This window comes from Papio anubis, chromosome 8 (genome assembly GCF_008728515.1).
Source record: "Papio anubis isolate 15944 chromosome 8, Panubis1.0, whole genome shotgun sequence".
Taxonomy (NCBI): Eukaryota; Metazoa; Chordata; class Mammalia; order Primates; family Cercopithecidae; genus Papio; species Papio anubis.
In genome coordinates, this window is record NC_044983.1 from 112,003,036 (window position 1) to 112,021,149 (window position 18,114).

Here is an 18,114-nt window from a genome sequence, read left to right on the forward strand (position 1 = left end):
CCTGAGCTTTTTAAAGTAAAACCCAGCTAACAACCCAATATCCTGGATAGGGTGCCTAGAGTGCCTCCCTCATCATAAATACATGCTGAGTGGCTGCCGCATACCAACCAGAGTTCTGCACACTTCACCCCAGCTGCCAACAAACGTCTTCAACACTCGCAGCTACCTTGTGAGGTAAGAGACCTGCTCCCATTTCTCATCTCATCTGGTTGACAAAAAATGAGGGCCAGGGAGGTTAAGTAACTCATGAAAAGGAGGAGCCAGGTTTCAATCTGGCTGCCTGATCCTAGAGCCCCAGTAGTACCTTCAAAACAATGTTGTCCAAAAAACGGATTTCTCGACTCTCCTGATCTTTCACCCATCTCCTTTTTTGATAACCCTCCTAGGGGACCGTCATCTAAAATTCTCAAAGGCACACCGCCACCAGCTGGCAGGTCTCACTGATTTGGCGGTGCACAAACAGCAAAATCTGTGATAATCTTTAAAATAGAAAAATTACTAAAATATATTTTTCCCAGTATACTACTAGTCTCCTAATTCCTCATTCACAACACTTGCTGTTAGCAGAATTATATTTCATGGTTTGGGAAGACAAATGTGAAGTCCTAAATAATATAAACAAAATGAAGTTTACTTGCGGTGACATGATTCTTTTCATTAAAATTTCTGTGTCCTGTCCGGGAGTGGTGATTCATGCCTATAATCCCAGCACTTTGGGAGACAGAAGCAGGCGAATCACTTGAGGTCAGGAGATGCAGACCAGCCTGGCCAACATGGTGAAATCCCATCTCTACTAAAAATACAAAAATTAGCCAGGCGTGGTGGCACATGCCTGTAGTCCCAGCTACTCTGGAGGCTGAAGTGGGAGAATCGCTTGAACTCAGAAGGCGGAGGTTGCAGCGAGCTGAGATCACGCCACTACACTCCAGCCCGAGAGACAAAGTGAGACCCTGTCTTTAAAAAATATATATCTTGTGTCCCATGGCCTATGAGTACGGAGACTGGTTGACCATCACCTGCAGAAATGAAAAGGCAGAATGACCGGAATTACGCCAGGTGATTCCAGGTCCGGAGACAAGGAATTCCTGGGCAAGTACAGGAAGCGTGGACATCTCTTGGGGTGCTCATTTGGGAGCAGCGAAGTATAAAAATTCAAAAAAAAAAAAAAAAATTCACAATAGGTGCCAGGGTCTCTGAGTCAGGAGCTGGGATAAGTAGTTGGGAGAAGTGGATTGAAAGGTGGCACCTGAGAGGCAGCAAAAGTGGTGAAACTTCTGGTCAAGGCTTGTTTTAGCTTTCAGAAATTAAGTATAAGCAAACAAAAGTAAGCTAGAGAAAAAGAGAAAATACATCTAAAATCAAATGAGCAAGCAGTCAAGATTTTGTTTTATTTTATTACGGCTAGAAAGACACTGTTAGAGCCAAAATCGGCAATGACACTAAAGAAATCCTCTGTGCTTTTCAATATGCAAATATATTTCTTCCAAGAGTTGCCCTGGTGTGATTTCAAGAGTTCATGTCAACTTCTTTTCTGGAAACTTCCTTTTCTTAGTTGTTGTATTCTTGAAGAGCCTGGGCCATGAAGAGCTTGCCTAAGTTTTGGGCAGTGAACTCCTTGATGTTCTGGCAGTAAGTATTTATCTGGCCTGCGCATGTGAGAAAGAGATAGAGCCATAATGTTCCACAAATTGTAAAATGATCCAGAAAGCTAGTCGAACAGAAAAATCAGCATAAAACAGAATCACCTGTATATTGTTTTGAATCCAGAGTTTATTTTTCCATAAGGGATAAGAAATACAAGTTCTTTTGAAAATAAGCTACTGTCCACTCTTAATTACATGGAGAATAAAGAGAAACTACTCCTCAAAAGCTTATCAGCCCTAAGGACATAAGAGCTGTCAGTCAAAAGGACTGACTAAGTAGATCAAACCAATGCTGTACAACTGAGAAAACAGAGAAAACAGCATTGACTAGCCTTCACAGATAGAAAGGAGATACTAACAATACATCACAGAGCTGCAAACCAGCCAGACCCACTGGACCCAGATGTGAACAAGTATGGTTAAGTTTTCAGTTTGTGCTTTGAGAATGTTAAGGAGTTTTCCTATGAGTCAAGACAGAGTAGGAGTAGAGAGTTCACTTGAAGAAAGGGCTCCATTATTGTTTTTTATGTCTTTAATGATCTAATCCATCCAACAGTTGCATCAGTTACACACTTCTTCAAAATATAAGGATTTCAATTCTGTTTGAATTGGACCTTTGGGAAGGAATTGTGTCTCATTTCCAAATTTAATTTGTATGTACACTAGAAAATGTTAAGGAATTTGGAATTTCCTCCCACATTACAAACTTATCAATAGAACTGAGAAACTGCCAATGAGCTTTTGAGTAGGATTTTCACTTTGATAAAATCTTCTCACAGGTTAAGTATCTGATTGAATCAAATGGCATTTAGCATTTCTATAAGATTATAGCCAAATAAGGGCATGAATGCCATATATTCAAAATCAAGTCCTAGCACAGGACACAGGACCTTTACTGCTTAAAGGTGGTATTAAACATTAAGTATAACCAGAAAAAGTTCATCCAGAAATATATTCGTGCTGCCACAATTTAAGTCCAAATAAGGGAAATAATTTCCTAAATTCAAGTCAAGTACCAACTGTACAGGGCAGGGCTGGAAGAGGAATAGTAAGAGGCCTGAGCTAAGTGATCTTCTGCATTAAGACTGTAAACAATTTTTCTGGCTTTCCCTGAAAAGGGACTCATCTTACAAAGTTTATAATGCCATCTCAAAAATGTTTAGAAACATGGAGTGAAGCACTGAAAGGATCTGGACAAAATAACAAACTCTTACAAGTTCTTAGATTTCAGATATTACAGGTGCTAGACTCAAATTCATCCTGCAACTATTGCAAATATACTAGCTTTTATGGTGTGCTTTTCTGTTTGTAAATTTCTCACTGTCTTCTGCTTCCTGAGAAACGAACAAAACCCGCCAGGTTTTGCACGGGGCAACAATACCTGCAATGAGCAGCGAGTCCATCCTGGCAGGGGGCTGTGGTGGTTTGAAGAGTTTGGACAGGTCCTCCTCAGGGAGCGGGGGTTCTCCTCGGCTCTGGCGCTGCATATTCTCCTGCTGGCGACGCTGCTGATACTGAAATTCAAAGGGAAAATGATTTGGTTATATTTCTTCTAGGAGAAAAAAAAAGATGTCCTTCCGCTACACAACCAACAGAACCCTACTGCTCTGAATTACAACCTCAGTTTTTATCAGTGGCAACATTTGGTAACTTACGTGTAAGAAGTTAAATACGCCAATAGTAGAAGAAAATTCCTTTGCTGAAAACTCTAGTGTCTAGAGTTTTCACTCTGAGCTCTAAGAGTCTATAACTAATGATTCGGAAAACAAAACTAGTTATGTAAGTAACAGGGGGCTTAAAGGGAAAGCTCATGATTAGTAAGGTAAACGGAATTTCTTTACCATTTATGACAATGGGGTAATAAATGATTCATCCTAATTTTAATGACTAAGTAATGAACTACCACACTGGAAATTCTTTCACCTTTACTCCTATTGACCTAAAATAACAATACAGACTGCTATGTTCACTACTGTTACAACTTTTTCTTTTTTTTTTTTTTTTTGACAGAGTCTCACTCTGTCACCCAGGCTGGAGGATAGTGGCACAATCTTGGCTCACTGCAACCTCCGCCTCCCAGGTTCAAGCAATTTTCCTGCCTCAGTCTCCCTAGTAGTTGGGTTTACAGGCGCCCACCACCACACCCGGCTAATTTTTGTATTTTTGGTAGAGATGGGGTTTCACTATGTTGGCTAGGCTGGTCTTGAATTCCTGACTTCATGATCCACCCGCCTCAACCTCCCAAAGTGCTGGGATTACAGGCAAGAGCCACCACTCCTGGCCTATTGTTACTACTCTTAACAGATAATCGTCTGTACCTTAGCTCCATAGCTAAGGATGGATACTATTAATAGCTCAGATAATGCTTCAAATACTTTCAAACTCTGGATTCCTATGATTCGCTAAAGAGAAAGTAGGGATATATATAAACTTTTACTATAAACTTATAGATCAACTACAATAAGAGCTAAGAGCTACAACTGCTCGCAACAGTGAAGCACATAATATCCCATACACAACCTTAAAATGTCAGGTAATGAGAAACCAAGGTGGGCTAGTAAAAATTTAGTCTTTGGATTCCTAAGAAAATCAAGGGAAACAATTCTTTCTAGTGAAGGAAAGTAACTTGCTTTGTGAAGATTCCTGTATTCATTATGGGGTACTCATAGGAAACAAATATTCAATTTGATACCCTGGGTGAGTCCTTCACCTACAGGAAAAACCAGCAGGAAAATGAAATCCAGCTGAGATGATTGTTTTCCTCCTCAGTTTATCAGACATTTGTAACCACTCCCATCTTTTCAGTTAAAAAAAAAAAAAAAAAAAATATATATATATATATATATATATACATACACTGATTTACATATGTTTTCTCAATTCTAAGCTGGCAGAAACAAAGTACTTTAAATTTCACTATATATTATATATGAACTCTGATATTAAGGAAAAATTTAAATACAACATTCTCAGAATCACTTAGTTGTGCTTAGAATTCTATATTTAACAACGCTCTGTTTAAAGTACATTGTAATGAACAGAGTAGTCATATATAAATACTACTTTCACAGATAAACATTCTGGAATCAACTTATCTATGAATCAAATGCTAAGAACACTTTAGAGCAGTATAGTCCAAATACAATATTCCAGGAACTGTGAAAATCATGTGGCCTGCAGGCAATATGAATAAAGGTTAAATGGCCACAGCCATAGATGTGTGCATATGAGAATATTCAGATAATTCCAGGATTTTTGTCTGTATTATACTATCTACTTCACAGCAGTTGGTCTATTATTTCCTATCAAAATTGCTTGCTCTTAATCACAATTGCTCAGTTTTTTAAATGAACTGAAGATTGCTAACTATGCCACAATGAGCCACTGCCATACCAATTATAGTTAGTAAAGAAATGAGCTGTGACATTCTGGAATCTCTTTGCTTCTGATTTTCTCAATAAATGTACCTCTTATTTGCACAACCTTGGCATTACAATCTGAGTTTAATATAATAGCTCTTTTTAACACAGGTATGTTTAAGTATAACATGTAAATAACATGTTACAAACATGCCATATAAATAATAATCTTTTAAAAATATAATATAGAGTAACTAGCTAACAGTCAGTGCTTTATCAAAGATAATTTAGGCCATTTTGAACATGACTCTTGAAATACATGAAACTTAGAAATACATGTTTGTTGAATTTTTCCACAATACCAACCTGATGTTTCTGCTGCTGTTGTTTACTAGTATTCCTCATGTATGTGTTGTATTTAACTATATCTTGGCTCATTTCATCCACTCTGTCCATCAGCAACTGTAGATTCTTCCCCAAATGATTGCTGAAATGTAAAGTAAACATACTGACAGGTCTTACTTTAAGTTATAGCTTTGCTACTGCTCTAAACAGTTTTAAGATATGAACTTGAACTGGCTTTTGCTAAAAGAATAAGAGCACACATATGCATAAGAGCAAGGGCAGAGGAGAAAATCTGAGTCAACTTGTTACTAAACTTTCCATACCGAACTTCCAACTATAATCTCAGGGATACCTGAAATAGCTGAGTTTCTTATTGAGAGAGCATAGGTATGTGAGGGTAGGAACTGTGAAGCATACTTAGTGAGCCATCTATAATACATATTTCTTACACCAAGTTCAGTATTCCCAAACTCTTTTCATTAACTTACCCCTGCCCAAATGCATTCCATAACATTTAAATCTGTAGTCACAGGAAAGAACCATACAGATTTATGACATCTGGCACATGATTTCTTTATCTAGAAGGTTTTAAATGAGCAATGGCAACCTTAATTCTACAAAACCTGATGAACAGGCTCCTTTCCTCTTACCTTTCCCAGAATCTGTAGTACAGTCTTTCATATTTCTTATTCTCTCCAGAAATTTCTATTGCAGCTCAGTTACCAACATCGCTTTATAAAGTGATGTAATGACTGACACAATGACCAGCATATTCATTGATTTCTGCCTGCAACTTACCTCCTACCATGGTAACGCCTGGACAGCTACTATATTTTTAAAATAGCGAGCTTCTAAAGAGTAGTGCCCATTCATTAACTGCCAAGAGATATTTACTAAACTCCTATTATGTGCCAGCCTTAGTACTAGAAAACAGGGAGACAACAGTGAATAAGACATACATTACATGTTCTGTATCTTCATTGATCTTATAACTGATTAGGGATGGAGGAGAAAGAGAAGGGGTAGGTGAAGAGACACTTACTTTAGATAGCACAATCAGAATATCTCTTTGAGGAGATGACAGACTGAAAGTGAAAGATGAGCCAGCTATGCCAAAAATATTCTAAGCAAAAGAAAGTACAAGTCCTGAATGCCTGAGATGAGCAAGAATTAGGCAGATTTGATAACAAGAAGAGGCCTGGCATGGCTAGAGCACAGTGATTGGGTCAGGAAGACCAGACAAGCACATGTGGGAAGCTCATTAGCACCATACAGCTCCCCAGCAATGTAGTTTGCTGTGAATGAGACCTCACAACTGCAATGTTAATGATACCCTGGAGTTGCACATGTTTATGACACACTTTGCTTAAATTTTAAAATGATCATTTTGCTCCTATGCAAATAGACTGGAGAGGAGAAACCAGGAGGTTAGTTAAAAGTCTACTGTAGGGTGTTGGCGAGGATGTGGAAACATGAAAACACTCATACACTGGGGTGGGAAGGTAAAGTGATACAGCTACTGTGGAAAACAGTTTGGTGGTTCCTCAAAAAGCTAAACCAAATTACCAAATAACCCAGCAATTCCACTCTTACGAATATACCCTATGAATATGTATATACCCTAGGGAATTAAAAATATATACTCACACAAAAACTTATACATGTATGTTAATAGCTACATTATTCTTAATAGTCAAAACTAGAAACAATGTAAAATTCCATCGAATGATGAATATTATACATCCATACAGTAGAATGTTATTTGGCCTTAAAAATGAATAAAGTACTGATACACCCCACAACATGGATGAACCTTGAAAACATCTGCTATGGGAAAGAAGGTAGATAAACTTTTTTTTTTTTTTTTTTTTTTTTGGAGACAGTTTCATCATCCAGGCTGGAGTGCAGTGGGGCGACCTTCACCTCCCAGGCTCAAGCAATTCTTGTGCCTCAGCCTCTCGAGTAGCTGGGACTACAGGTATGTGCCACCACACCTGGCTAGATTTTTTCTATTTTCAATAGAGATGGGGTTTCGCCAGGAACTCCTGACCTCAAGAGATCCTCCCACCTCGGCTTCCCGAAGTGCTGGGATTACAGACATGAGCCACTGCTCCTGGCCAGGACTCTGTTTTATAAAATATACAGAATTGGCAAATCTGTACAGATAGAAAGTGACTAGAGGCTGCCAGGACTTAGGGGAATGGGAATGACAGCTTAATGGGTTTGGGTTCCTATTCAGGGTGATGAGAATGTTCTAGAGCTAGTAATGGTTGAACAACATTGTGAATATACTAAAAACGACTAAAGTGTACGTTTGAAAAGGGTTTAAATGGTCAATTTTTTCTCTATTTTAAAAACTGCACCTCTGGCAAATAATCTATCGTGATATTACAGAGAGAAATTGTGGTGACTTGAACTAGGATGGTGGCAGTGAGCATAGAGAAAAGTGAGCAGAACTGAGAGAGATTCTGGAGGCAGAGCAGGCAATCTTTATTTGCTAGGGGGCACAAGAGAGGAATGGAGGGTGACTCTCAGTCTTCTGGCAGCTGGTTATTACATTTACCGAGAAGGATAAAGGGCTGGGATTACAGGCGTGAGCCACCGCGCCCGGCTGTAAATTTACCTTTTAATCCCAGCCTGGGACTACCTAGATAACTTTCGTCCAGTAAATGGTCTGATGACTTCACCTGTTGAGGAATCAAGTGCTTCTTTCTTATTTATTTTATTGTGTTGTAATTTTTAAAATCACTTTTAACTTCAAAACAATTCTTCTCTGGATACAGTGTATTTGCTTCTGTTTTACCCTGATTTCTAAATAGTTGATTTAAATTCACTCAGACTTAAGTATTTGAATTGGGCAAGACTGGGGAAAAGAGAGGCAGACAGCGGTCAAAGTGCAATGACTTAAAAACATACTACAAGTCTGGAATCTATCCTCAGGACAGTGGGAAACCAGCTGAAGATTTTAAGCAAAGGAGTAACATGAGCATCTAATTTGCATTTAGCAAGATCATTACAATTTTGAAAGAGGAAAAGGTCAAAAACATGAAGTCAGGAAACTGTGAAAGTAATGAGGAAGAGAAATAAGGTCCTAGACTAAGGCGTTAAAAGTCACAGGAGTAAGACAAAATCGTCCCATGAGTACATGTGTGAGAAGACAGACCCTGAGGGACACGGACAGAGATGAGCGGAGGGTTCACTGTGGAAAATGAGGGGAAACCCAGAAGAGCTATAGTTTCACAGGCTCCTAGGAAAGGATCTCAGGAAGAAGGCCTTATCAACATATTACGTGCTGAAGAGTCTGAACTACTCAGTGACGTAGTGACATCAAAGTCTTTTGTGACTTTGGAGGGAGGTCTTACTACATACAATGGGTGGAACACTACAAACTGTTGTCAATCACTGGGAAATCAGTGGGAAATGAGGAAACAGTGACATCAAAATTCTATCGAGAAGTTTGATTATGAAACAAATAGAAAAATTCAGCAGAAGACAAAAGGAGATGGACACTAATGGCATGAGATCAAAAAGTATTCTTTTCATAAGCTTTCTTTTGAGATGGGGGACATAAACAAGTTTAAATGTCTTTGTTTTTAGGAGATGCATGCTGAAGTATTTAGGGGTTAAAAGTCATGTCTACAATTTACTTTCAGATGGTTCAGAAAGAAAAAGCGGTGTTTATGTATGTAGATAGAGTGCAAATGTGGCATCATATACAATTGGTGAATCTAAATGAAAGGTTTATGGATGGATGTTCACAGTGTTTTTCTTTCAAATTGTCTAAAGAGTTGAAAATTTAAAAATAAATTTTTAATTGGAAAAACAAGCCTATAAAGATTAAAAAAAAAAAAAAAAAAAAAACTAGTATAGAAAGAAACTGAAAATCTATGAAGAAGGGAGTACATCAATCTAATGAGGTCCTGAGAACGCAAGAAGACAGGGGGCACCGGCTTCAGATTTCTGATCCTTTCATTTTTACCAATGAGGAACGTGAAGCCCAAAGGGCTATGTTAAGTATAAGAAATGTCATTAGCTACGTGATTAGTTGTTAAGTCATTTATGTCATTAATTGCAAAAGGAAATCAAAGAAAGAAAAGATCGTCACCAATGCTGTGGCTGGGAGGTTAAGGGGAAAGCAGTGACAGTAGGGAAAAAATAACAGCACAGGAGAGGTACTGTCATATGCAGAGAAAAATCTATTATTTATACCCAGACCTTAACTCTTGGAGGTTGTTTACAGTAATGAGAAAGGCACTACTAAAACAGACCCACTGTTTCTACCAGAAAAATCTTTAATATAAAGTACTAATATTATCTGCTGCAAGTATATGAAGTTATCGTGAAAGAACACTGCCACAAGCACATATGTGTTTACGTATTTCATAACTTTTATATTATGTGGACTTTACGTATTTCATAACTTTTATATTATGATAATGCTCTTCGGAAAAAACAAATCAGAAACACACACACACACACACACACACAAATCTGTGTACTACAGGCCTTAAAGTGGCATCAGAAATTAACACTGACAGAAAATCAGACCACTACCAAGACCAACTTTGTGAGAATCTTTTCAGTACCAGTTTAACTAGGATGCTGAAACAGGGACTTACTGTTAGGAGTTTCAGTAACATTGCCTTTTCTTTTATTGCCAAGCAAATAAAGAACTGAAAACAGATAACTTAAACAGATGTGAACCAGCACATGAAGTGTTAAGTCTGCTCTGGCTACAGTATCAATTTATGCTTATAATCCTTAATGTACGATGCCCACCCTTAGTTTACTTTTTTTAAAAGAGGAAATAAAAATAGAATTGTTTTATATGTGTGAAAAGCTGAACGCCTGTGTTACACATTTTTAAAAACTAATAAAGGCTGTTATGGAATAACTATTGTTAGAACTTCCACCTAATAAAATGAAAATCAAAAATTAGAATTTTTCAACAAAAGCAAATGCAGTATGTTTTAGTTGTCACACAGAACAAATTTATCAGTCACACCAAAGAAACCAGTGCCCATGTATAGGCTCTGAAAGGAAAGACCAAGTTTAAGCACCTGCATAAGAAAGATTTCTGATGAGGTTTCTTATAAAAACTTTTATGGCAACTGGCCTGAGCCATCATCACACAACTACTGTTAGAAATTAAAAACTGAGATGTACAAAACGTATCTTTCTGTCTTCTAAAATACTATAATCGATTTGGTTGAATATAAGAGTCTAGTAGCAAAAACCCACTGCTTCAAGGTTGCTTCATTCTTCTTCCTCCTAACAGAACACGAATTTACACTTTCAATAATTTCATATGGAAAGCAAAGAAATGGGGCCTCTTTTCCTCGTTTACATAAAAATACAGAAGACAAAAACTATAATAAAATATTTGTCTAGGTCTCAGTTGCTAGGGCAAACTCAGAACACTTTCTTGGTTATTATAAATGCTGCTTTGGACAAACAGACATGACAGACCAGCTCATTGGTAAAGTTAAAGCACCATCAGGGATGTATTTCTTTTGTATGCTCAATAAAGGAAGCCTGGGAAAAGGTGAAGACATGAATTATGTAAGCAAAAGCTTTCATGCAGTAAATTTAAAATTATTATATAACTATATACTTAATACATCAAATTGTAACCTTGTATGCTGAAAAAGGTTCTTAGCTAAACGCTTTAAATACAGGTGTGCCGAGTGTGTTTGTAAAAACAATAAAGAAAAATATGACCGTCTAAAACAGACAAATTAAAGGACTATTATGAATATATGTTTGCAGTCAAACAGTACACTCTTCGGTGCCAAATTAGCCTTGCAACCTGGCTGTGTTACTCAGCACTCCATTTACATTCATCGTCCATCTCCCTGCCCTGTTAAGACTTTCTTGTGGCCTTTTGATCAATTAATGCAATGGAAGGTGGCGCTTCAACCACAGTCCTACCCATGCCAGAGCATGAAGAAGAACATTGATGTCTCTGGCCCTTCTGGGTTCATCCCACTTGCCTTATCTCAAGGAAGTACAACGTCTGTACACTTTTTTTTTTTTTTACAAGTCTCTAAGATAACTAGAAATCTGATAAATAATTTAGTCTGCTTCAAACTGGTTGCTTAAGAAAACACACCTTGTTTCTTTCAGCCAACAAGCATATATTGATTCGTTACCTACTCTGACCATTTCATTTCATTCCACAGGTCTGCTGCTAGCCTCCTTCCACCATAGACAAAATAATCACTAACATAACGCTCAAAGGGCATTTAAGAGGAGCTATACATGTGGCTCTATTCACATTTCTGTTAAGAGTAATAGATGAAGGGGGAAATAAACATTAATTTCACAAAGGGAACAATACTTCCTTTTGGAAACCTCAGTCTGCATTTTACAAATATAATAAACATTATCTCAGCAACTAGATAGCTAAGGCAGTTATGCTGGAGGAAATCATATCACCAACTAAAATAGCTGAAGCCAGTATAAGGTTCAGAAAATTCAAATTTTAGTTGAAAACTCAAACAACTGGAACTTTACAACTGCAAGAGTCTGCATCTGAACAAGGGCAAGTACAGCCAGTAAAAGAAAAACGCATTTCTGTTCTTTTCCTGAGCATTATTAAACATCCAGACATAATACCCTAAGCCTCTTAGGATCGTGTACAAGAAAGAAAGCTGAGCCATATAAAAAAGCCCTCCCTCATGGGCACTGACCTTATCAAAGCACAAATGATACAGCAAAGAAGGCAGCAGAGGGTTCTTCTAATATGAGCAATTAGTATTCAAACAATGTGTCGTTTCATATGATCGGTTTGGCGTTTTTCCCTGAGATCCTAACAAGGCCAGACTATTACTCCATGTTATACAGGTTTTAAGAACCTATAAATGTTCTAAAGTAATTGTTTTCTTGTTTCACAGGTAAAGTTTATGTGAAAGAATCTTTTGCAGAAAGTTCTAAAAAATGGGACTTTTGATTAGGAAGGGCCACTTACCTGCTGGCAAGGCTGAGCAATTCATGTTTATCTGCAACAGCTGACTTCTTTTCAAGTTCCCACATTAGGACATTGATCAGATGTGAATTTTTAATTACAATCGGCACTTCTTCAAACATGTACTCAAAGGTGATATTTGCTTTTTTCAAACTGTGAAGCATGTTAAAAATACTTTAGTCTGATGGTCAAAAGTAGGTGCTAAATTGACTATTTCATAAAATTTACCTAATTATAGGCCCTATCCAAGATCTTTGTTTCATTAACACTCTTAAAAAAAAAAAAAGTAGAGAAACTAGACTTTTACAGAGTCAAGCATAAGTTAGGTCATTTGAGTAACTTTGAAAATGATCTGAATTTGAGCTAAAGCCCAGAAAATAAGATTCTTGGCAGAAGAAACTACTCATTCTTTGTAATCAGGTATCTTTAAAATTTCACTGATACTAAAATGTAAATGTCACAGTAAGTTATGCTACACAACCTACATCTACAACTTAATTTAAAATAGCTAGAAATGAGAAATACTCTATTTCTTGAAAAGTTCATTTTAAAAGCCTCTTGAATTAAGAGTTTAACAAGTAGCAGAACACTCAAGGAGACTCCAGATACAATAGTTAGAACACGCCAAGAACACAGTTTCTCATAGTTTAGTTATAACTACCACATCCAGGAATTGTCCATGAGGTAGCTTTTCTTTTAAAATTCTCTGTACCTTAACTTTTTAGGAGCCAAATGGGAAACTAGAGATGAACTGTCCTGCATGAAGTCAAAGCCATTAATTTTGATTCAACAGGAACTAAAAATTTCTATAATTAACAGAAAATGGAAGGATTCTAAGTATTTAATTGATTTAAAGTAAATATTACAATGCCATTAAATAGGATCCCAAAACAGCTCCATCCGTTAATTCTCTGCATACCTGTCACCCATAAAATTGCCAATAAGCCACATTCTTTAACAAATTCTTAAAATATTTATATCTTTCCCACCCCCTCATTAAACAAGGGTTCGGAAAATAAGACACACAGCTCACAACCAGTCTGACACAGAGCTTACAATCTGACAGCCACTGATCACTCTTTCCACCTCCCTTTATTCAATCATTTATTTCTTCGAATCCAGTAGCTAATTAATTCCCATTCTAACTGAATTCACCCTTGCTGAGAACAACAGATGAGACATTCCCTAAAGAATAATTTAAACATGGAAAGGGATAGAGCAAGCAGCACTCGGCATGCAGAAAACTTCTACAGTCCACATGGCAAAAGCATTACTGCACCACAACCGAGGATTCAAGAGACGTGGCAAAGAAAAATCTTAACAGAAAAGCACCCAACCCTTTACCAGATGCCCCCAAACACTTACGCTTCAGGGGAAAAATCCTTTTCTTTACAAACTTCCATCAGTTTAGGAGTCAGTCTGTAAGCCTTTAGTGAGAGAGACCCTTGGGCAGTTTTTATGGGATCTCAAACAAGGAAAGAGAAACAAATTACTAAGAATTTTGTCACTACCATGCTTGAAGAGCATTGGTTCTAGGCACATTCTGTTGCATATCACACAATCTTTGCAAAATAAAGATCAAAATAAAAAACCAGAACACAATTTGAAGCGGACTCAAACCACTATACAGCAAGTAGCACTCGAAAATGCAGGAATACCTCTATCTATCCTACTTATGATAGAGTAATTTCCTCTGTCAAAAACTAAACATACAAGAGTTATTTTCAAATTCATTATCATATGTTCTAGACATCTTGTATAATTAGGAAATCACTGATAAATATTAAACATGAAAATCCACTGCATATACTTGGGTAGCTCTTCATTCAACTTAAAATGAATAGCCCTGCACACAAAATGTATCCATCCTAATAATCACTGTTCACATTTCTTCGTTAAAACAGATTGTAAAAACCATTCAAGTCAAACTGCTATCACAGAAGTGTCTTTTTGGAGAAACTAATTTTGTCAAAACTAACCGCTGAAACACTCCATGCGTAAGGGAGCTTAGCACTTGCTGCATGATAACGGCTCTGGCATGCCAATATTCGCCTAAAACCTGTGTTAACATTCATGTTGTCTGAAACTTAACACAGTGAAACTTTTTGCAATAGGTGATAAAATGAAAACCAAAATAGATTGAAACAAGTGGAAAATTCATCAAGGTCTGATGATGCAATGTTTCCAGCCAATATAAGTACACTTTAACAACTTGTTCTTTACTGTAATCCAATTGTTAACATACTGAAACAATTTTGGGGCAGCTCATAAGATTGATCGTATTCATTAGTATTTTTTCTGACAGATACTCAGGACGTTACATTTACTTCTCAGCTGGAAACTATATGCAAGTCTGCCAGATATGGCAAACTGTGAGTGTTTGGGGAGGGGGAAGGCTATAAAGCTGTTAAATTGCCTACAGTTCTGATACAGCACAGAACATCTGGTCTGGAGAGCTTGAGGAAACACCATTAAATAGGCCGAAAAGAAAAAAATCTTTGTGCTAAGAAACAGTCCAGGTTTTGTACACTGTTGTCAGAGGTATAAAAAAAACTTGGCACACTGTATTATGATTGGTCAGTCACGTACAGAGCCAGACACTCTAGCAATCGGGGTTTGTTAGACATCTGGTCTAGTTCCACCAGCCCCTTCAATGAGGGAGGGGAGATGGAGGAATAAAAATGAAGCAGCTACTCCAGCATTCCAAAATGTACACATCAGGGCTCTGATAGCAAGAAAAATAAACAGAAAGAAGGAAACCCTGTCTAGACTGAGCTGCTGCTGAGGCTGCTGCAGAAACAGGGTTGGTATTTACTTGAGAAGGCCTGCCAGACTGCTCTTAGAGGCAAAAAAGACAGAGAGCAAAAATAGTAGTAATAATATTAAGGGGAAAAAAGAATAATAAACCTCCTACTAACCATAAATGAGAACGACAGATTCTTCAATGGCATGCTGGTAACTGAACTGAGAGTCCAGAAGCGCCCGGGTAACGAATGAGCCATAGTATGTGGACTGGTACCAGCCCACATGAAGATGATCAATGTTTACATGGCGAAGGCTCCGCATCATTTCCATCTGATATTGGACTGGATGATGGGGAAGAGGAAATTAAAAGAAAAAACTTTTTAATGATGTTACTAACATTAAAAACAAGCCTTTTTGGAAACAAATGTCTACATAACAATTTATTAGCATTAGGGAACACGAGTCCAGATTTAAAATTCATTCAATTCATATATAAAGCAAAACAAAATTAGGCTTTTAAATCATCGGGTTTCCTTTTATTCTTTAATGAAAAAATATTTTGCAGAAAATGTATTACACACAATATTAATGCCTTGTTGTAACAAAAGAATTATTAAATGTGGCTTCTACTCCCCTTTTTGAAACTCTCAAAATAGTAAATGTTTAAGAAAAATTTGTATAATTACTAAATTGGTTGGTTGTAAGAAGTTTCATTTGAATTAATAAAAGAGGAAGAGTTATCAATCTCTTGTTCAACACAGCTTTTAGAGCTGAAAAACTAAAACCATTAGGAAAACTAAGGGGAAACAATTAACTACCAACCACACTGCTTATATATGAAGAGGATACAGGCTGCAGCTGATTCAAAATACAAGAATACATTTTTGCCTTCATCTGGTGCCCCCTGCTGCATATGCTAAATTTTTTAAAGAATTATTTTTTCTTGTTTGTGTGTTCCTTTGTTAAGTAACAGACACTATTTTTTCCTTAGAATAAAGTTATATTTTAATGACCATGTATAGAATGAAAAGCTTTAGTGACTTTTACTTTTTGTCAAATTAATGACTACAATGTATAATGACTATAATGTATACTATATTAAAGCAGCATTACCAGAAAAACAGATTAAAACAATATAATAAATGACATTTTAAAAAGCAATATAGCACAATAATGCACAACAAATGTATAATACAGGAGAAAGCTTTATAATAGCCATGCTACTTCTATTATTATTATTAATTATTATTATTAATGAGACAGGGTTTCACTCCCGTTGCCCAGGCTGGAGCACAATGGCATGATCTTGGCTTACTGCTGCCTCCGCCTCCCGGACTCAAGTGATTCTTTTGACTTAGCCTCCCAAGTAGCTGGAACTACAGGTGGGTACCACCACACCCAGCTAATTTTTGTATTGTATTTTTGTAGAGATGGGGTTTCACCACGTTGCCCAGCCTGGTCTCGAACTCCTGGGATCAAAGGATCCACCCACCTCCGCCTCTCAAAGTGTTGGGATTATAGGCATGAGCCACTGGATTCGGCCCCAAACTCTTTCTATTATAATGAACACATGACTATGCTGAGTAAATGTATTTGCTTAACTTGAAACCTGTTTTATTTTCAAAATTCTTACTCAAGTTTTAGCAAAAGTAAAGTTATACATCTGTCATTCTTTTGGTTAGAGCACTATGGTTTTACAAAGCCACCAAGACTCAGGATCATAAAGTATAAAAGAGTGTTCCTCAGATGGACACAGTCTGATTTTTCATTACTTGTAGGGGAAGAAGTTATAAATCTGCTTATCCCAAGGAAGGTTACAGTTCTCATGCTAAAAGATGGCAGTCAACTCATCAACTGCTCAAGAATTGTGTTTTGAGGGTTTTTTTTTTTGTTTTGTTGTTTTTTGCTATGTAGAAAAGCTAAAAAAGGTTATTTTGCCACTATCTGAAGAGACTTTCTTAAGCCTATGGCAACGTTGCAACAGAACTGGAAGCTGCACTATTGTCAAGATGCACACAGTTTAAGTGCCTGTTTTGAAAGTGGGCTCATTCATTCATAAAAAGGAAAACCAGTGTTAATATAGAGGAAGTTAGGCTACCAAGAGTATGGGGGAGAAGGTGATACTAATACACCAGACACTTTACATACTAAGCCAGTGTTTCTGTATATTTATGAATAAAATACAAAAACAAAGTCATATAATCTATGCTATACTCTAAACCACCATTTCTACCCTTAGAAATCTATTTTATACATAATATGATAGCTTGAAAAAGCACTATGAAATATGATAATCTTACACCAATTATTTTTTATCTTCATATTTTATTTCTCTAGCATGTAAGAGGAACCTCACCCCGCCCCCTCCAGCTAGTTTAACAGATTCACATCAACCACATAAATTTGGCAAGTGGGACAGAATCATTGCTATGATCTCCTTCTGTTTTGAAATTCCATAATTCTTTTAAATCAGAGTAAAATCACTGATTTGGCTAATAAATTTTAATTAAATTTAATTTACGAGTGAAAAGTCCCAGTTTATTATAAGTAAAATGGGAGCTGAAACTAAATTTGCTATTTATTTTAAAGGGAAAGGGAAGAGGAGAGATTATTAAGCAACTGACAGAACAAGTAAGATTTTTAAAAAATCTTTTTTTTAAATCAATACTTACGAAACATATTAGTATTCAATTTAGGTACAACATAAGCAGAGGTTAGAGTCTGCCAACGTGTAATAGCAGAAAAGAAAGATTTGGAATATAGAGGTTGAGGTTCTCATGCCAGCTCTGAGATTTCCCCTGTAAGGATCTTGCTGTACAGTTAACAATTCTTCTCTGATATTTAATTTTCCCATCTCCAAAGAGATCTGAGAACCCAATCCCAGTCAAAACGCTATTATTCCACATTGTTCATTGGATATACTAATTATAAATAAAGAATTTTATATTAGCTAGAGGGGCTTCCAGCATGTATTATGATTTAAAATAAAAATACATTCCTCTGAAAAATATTCTATAATCTTGCTAAGTCTCTCCTCAAACAGCTTAAATACAAG

At 36.8% G+C, this 18,114-nt stretch overlaps 1 protein-coding gene across 2 annotated transcripts in view; it reads right to left on the reverse strand.

The window, feature by feature from the left end:
- Positions 1-1,358: 1,358 nt before the first annotated feature.
- Positions 1,359-18,114, reverse strand: part of EIF3H (eukaryotic translation initiation factor 3 subunit H) — a 109,106-nt gene continuing 92,350 nt past the window's right edge. For both annotated transcript variants that reach the window (XM_021942575.2, XM_021942576.2), the window contains 6 exons: positions 15,233-15,400; positions 13,680-13,779; positions 12,318-12,467; positions 5,369-5,489; positions 3,025-3,157; positions 1,359-1,646 (listed from right to left, as the gene is read on the reverse strand). In XM_021942575.2, coding sequence (XP_021798267.1) covers positions 1,549-1,646; positions 3,025-3,157; positions 5,369-5,489; positions 12,318-12,467; positions 13,680-13,779; positions 15,233-15,400 — 770 coding nt within the window. In that variant the 3' untranslated portion in view covers positions 1,359-1,548. The remainder of the gene's footprint in view (positions 1,647-3,024; positions 3,158-5,368; positions 5,490-12,317; positions 12,468-13,679; positions 13,780-15,232; positions 15,401-18,114) is intronic.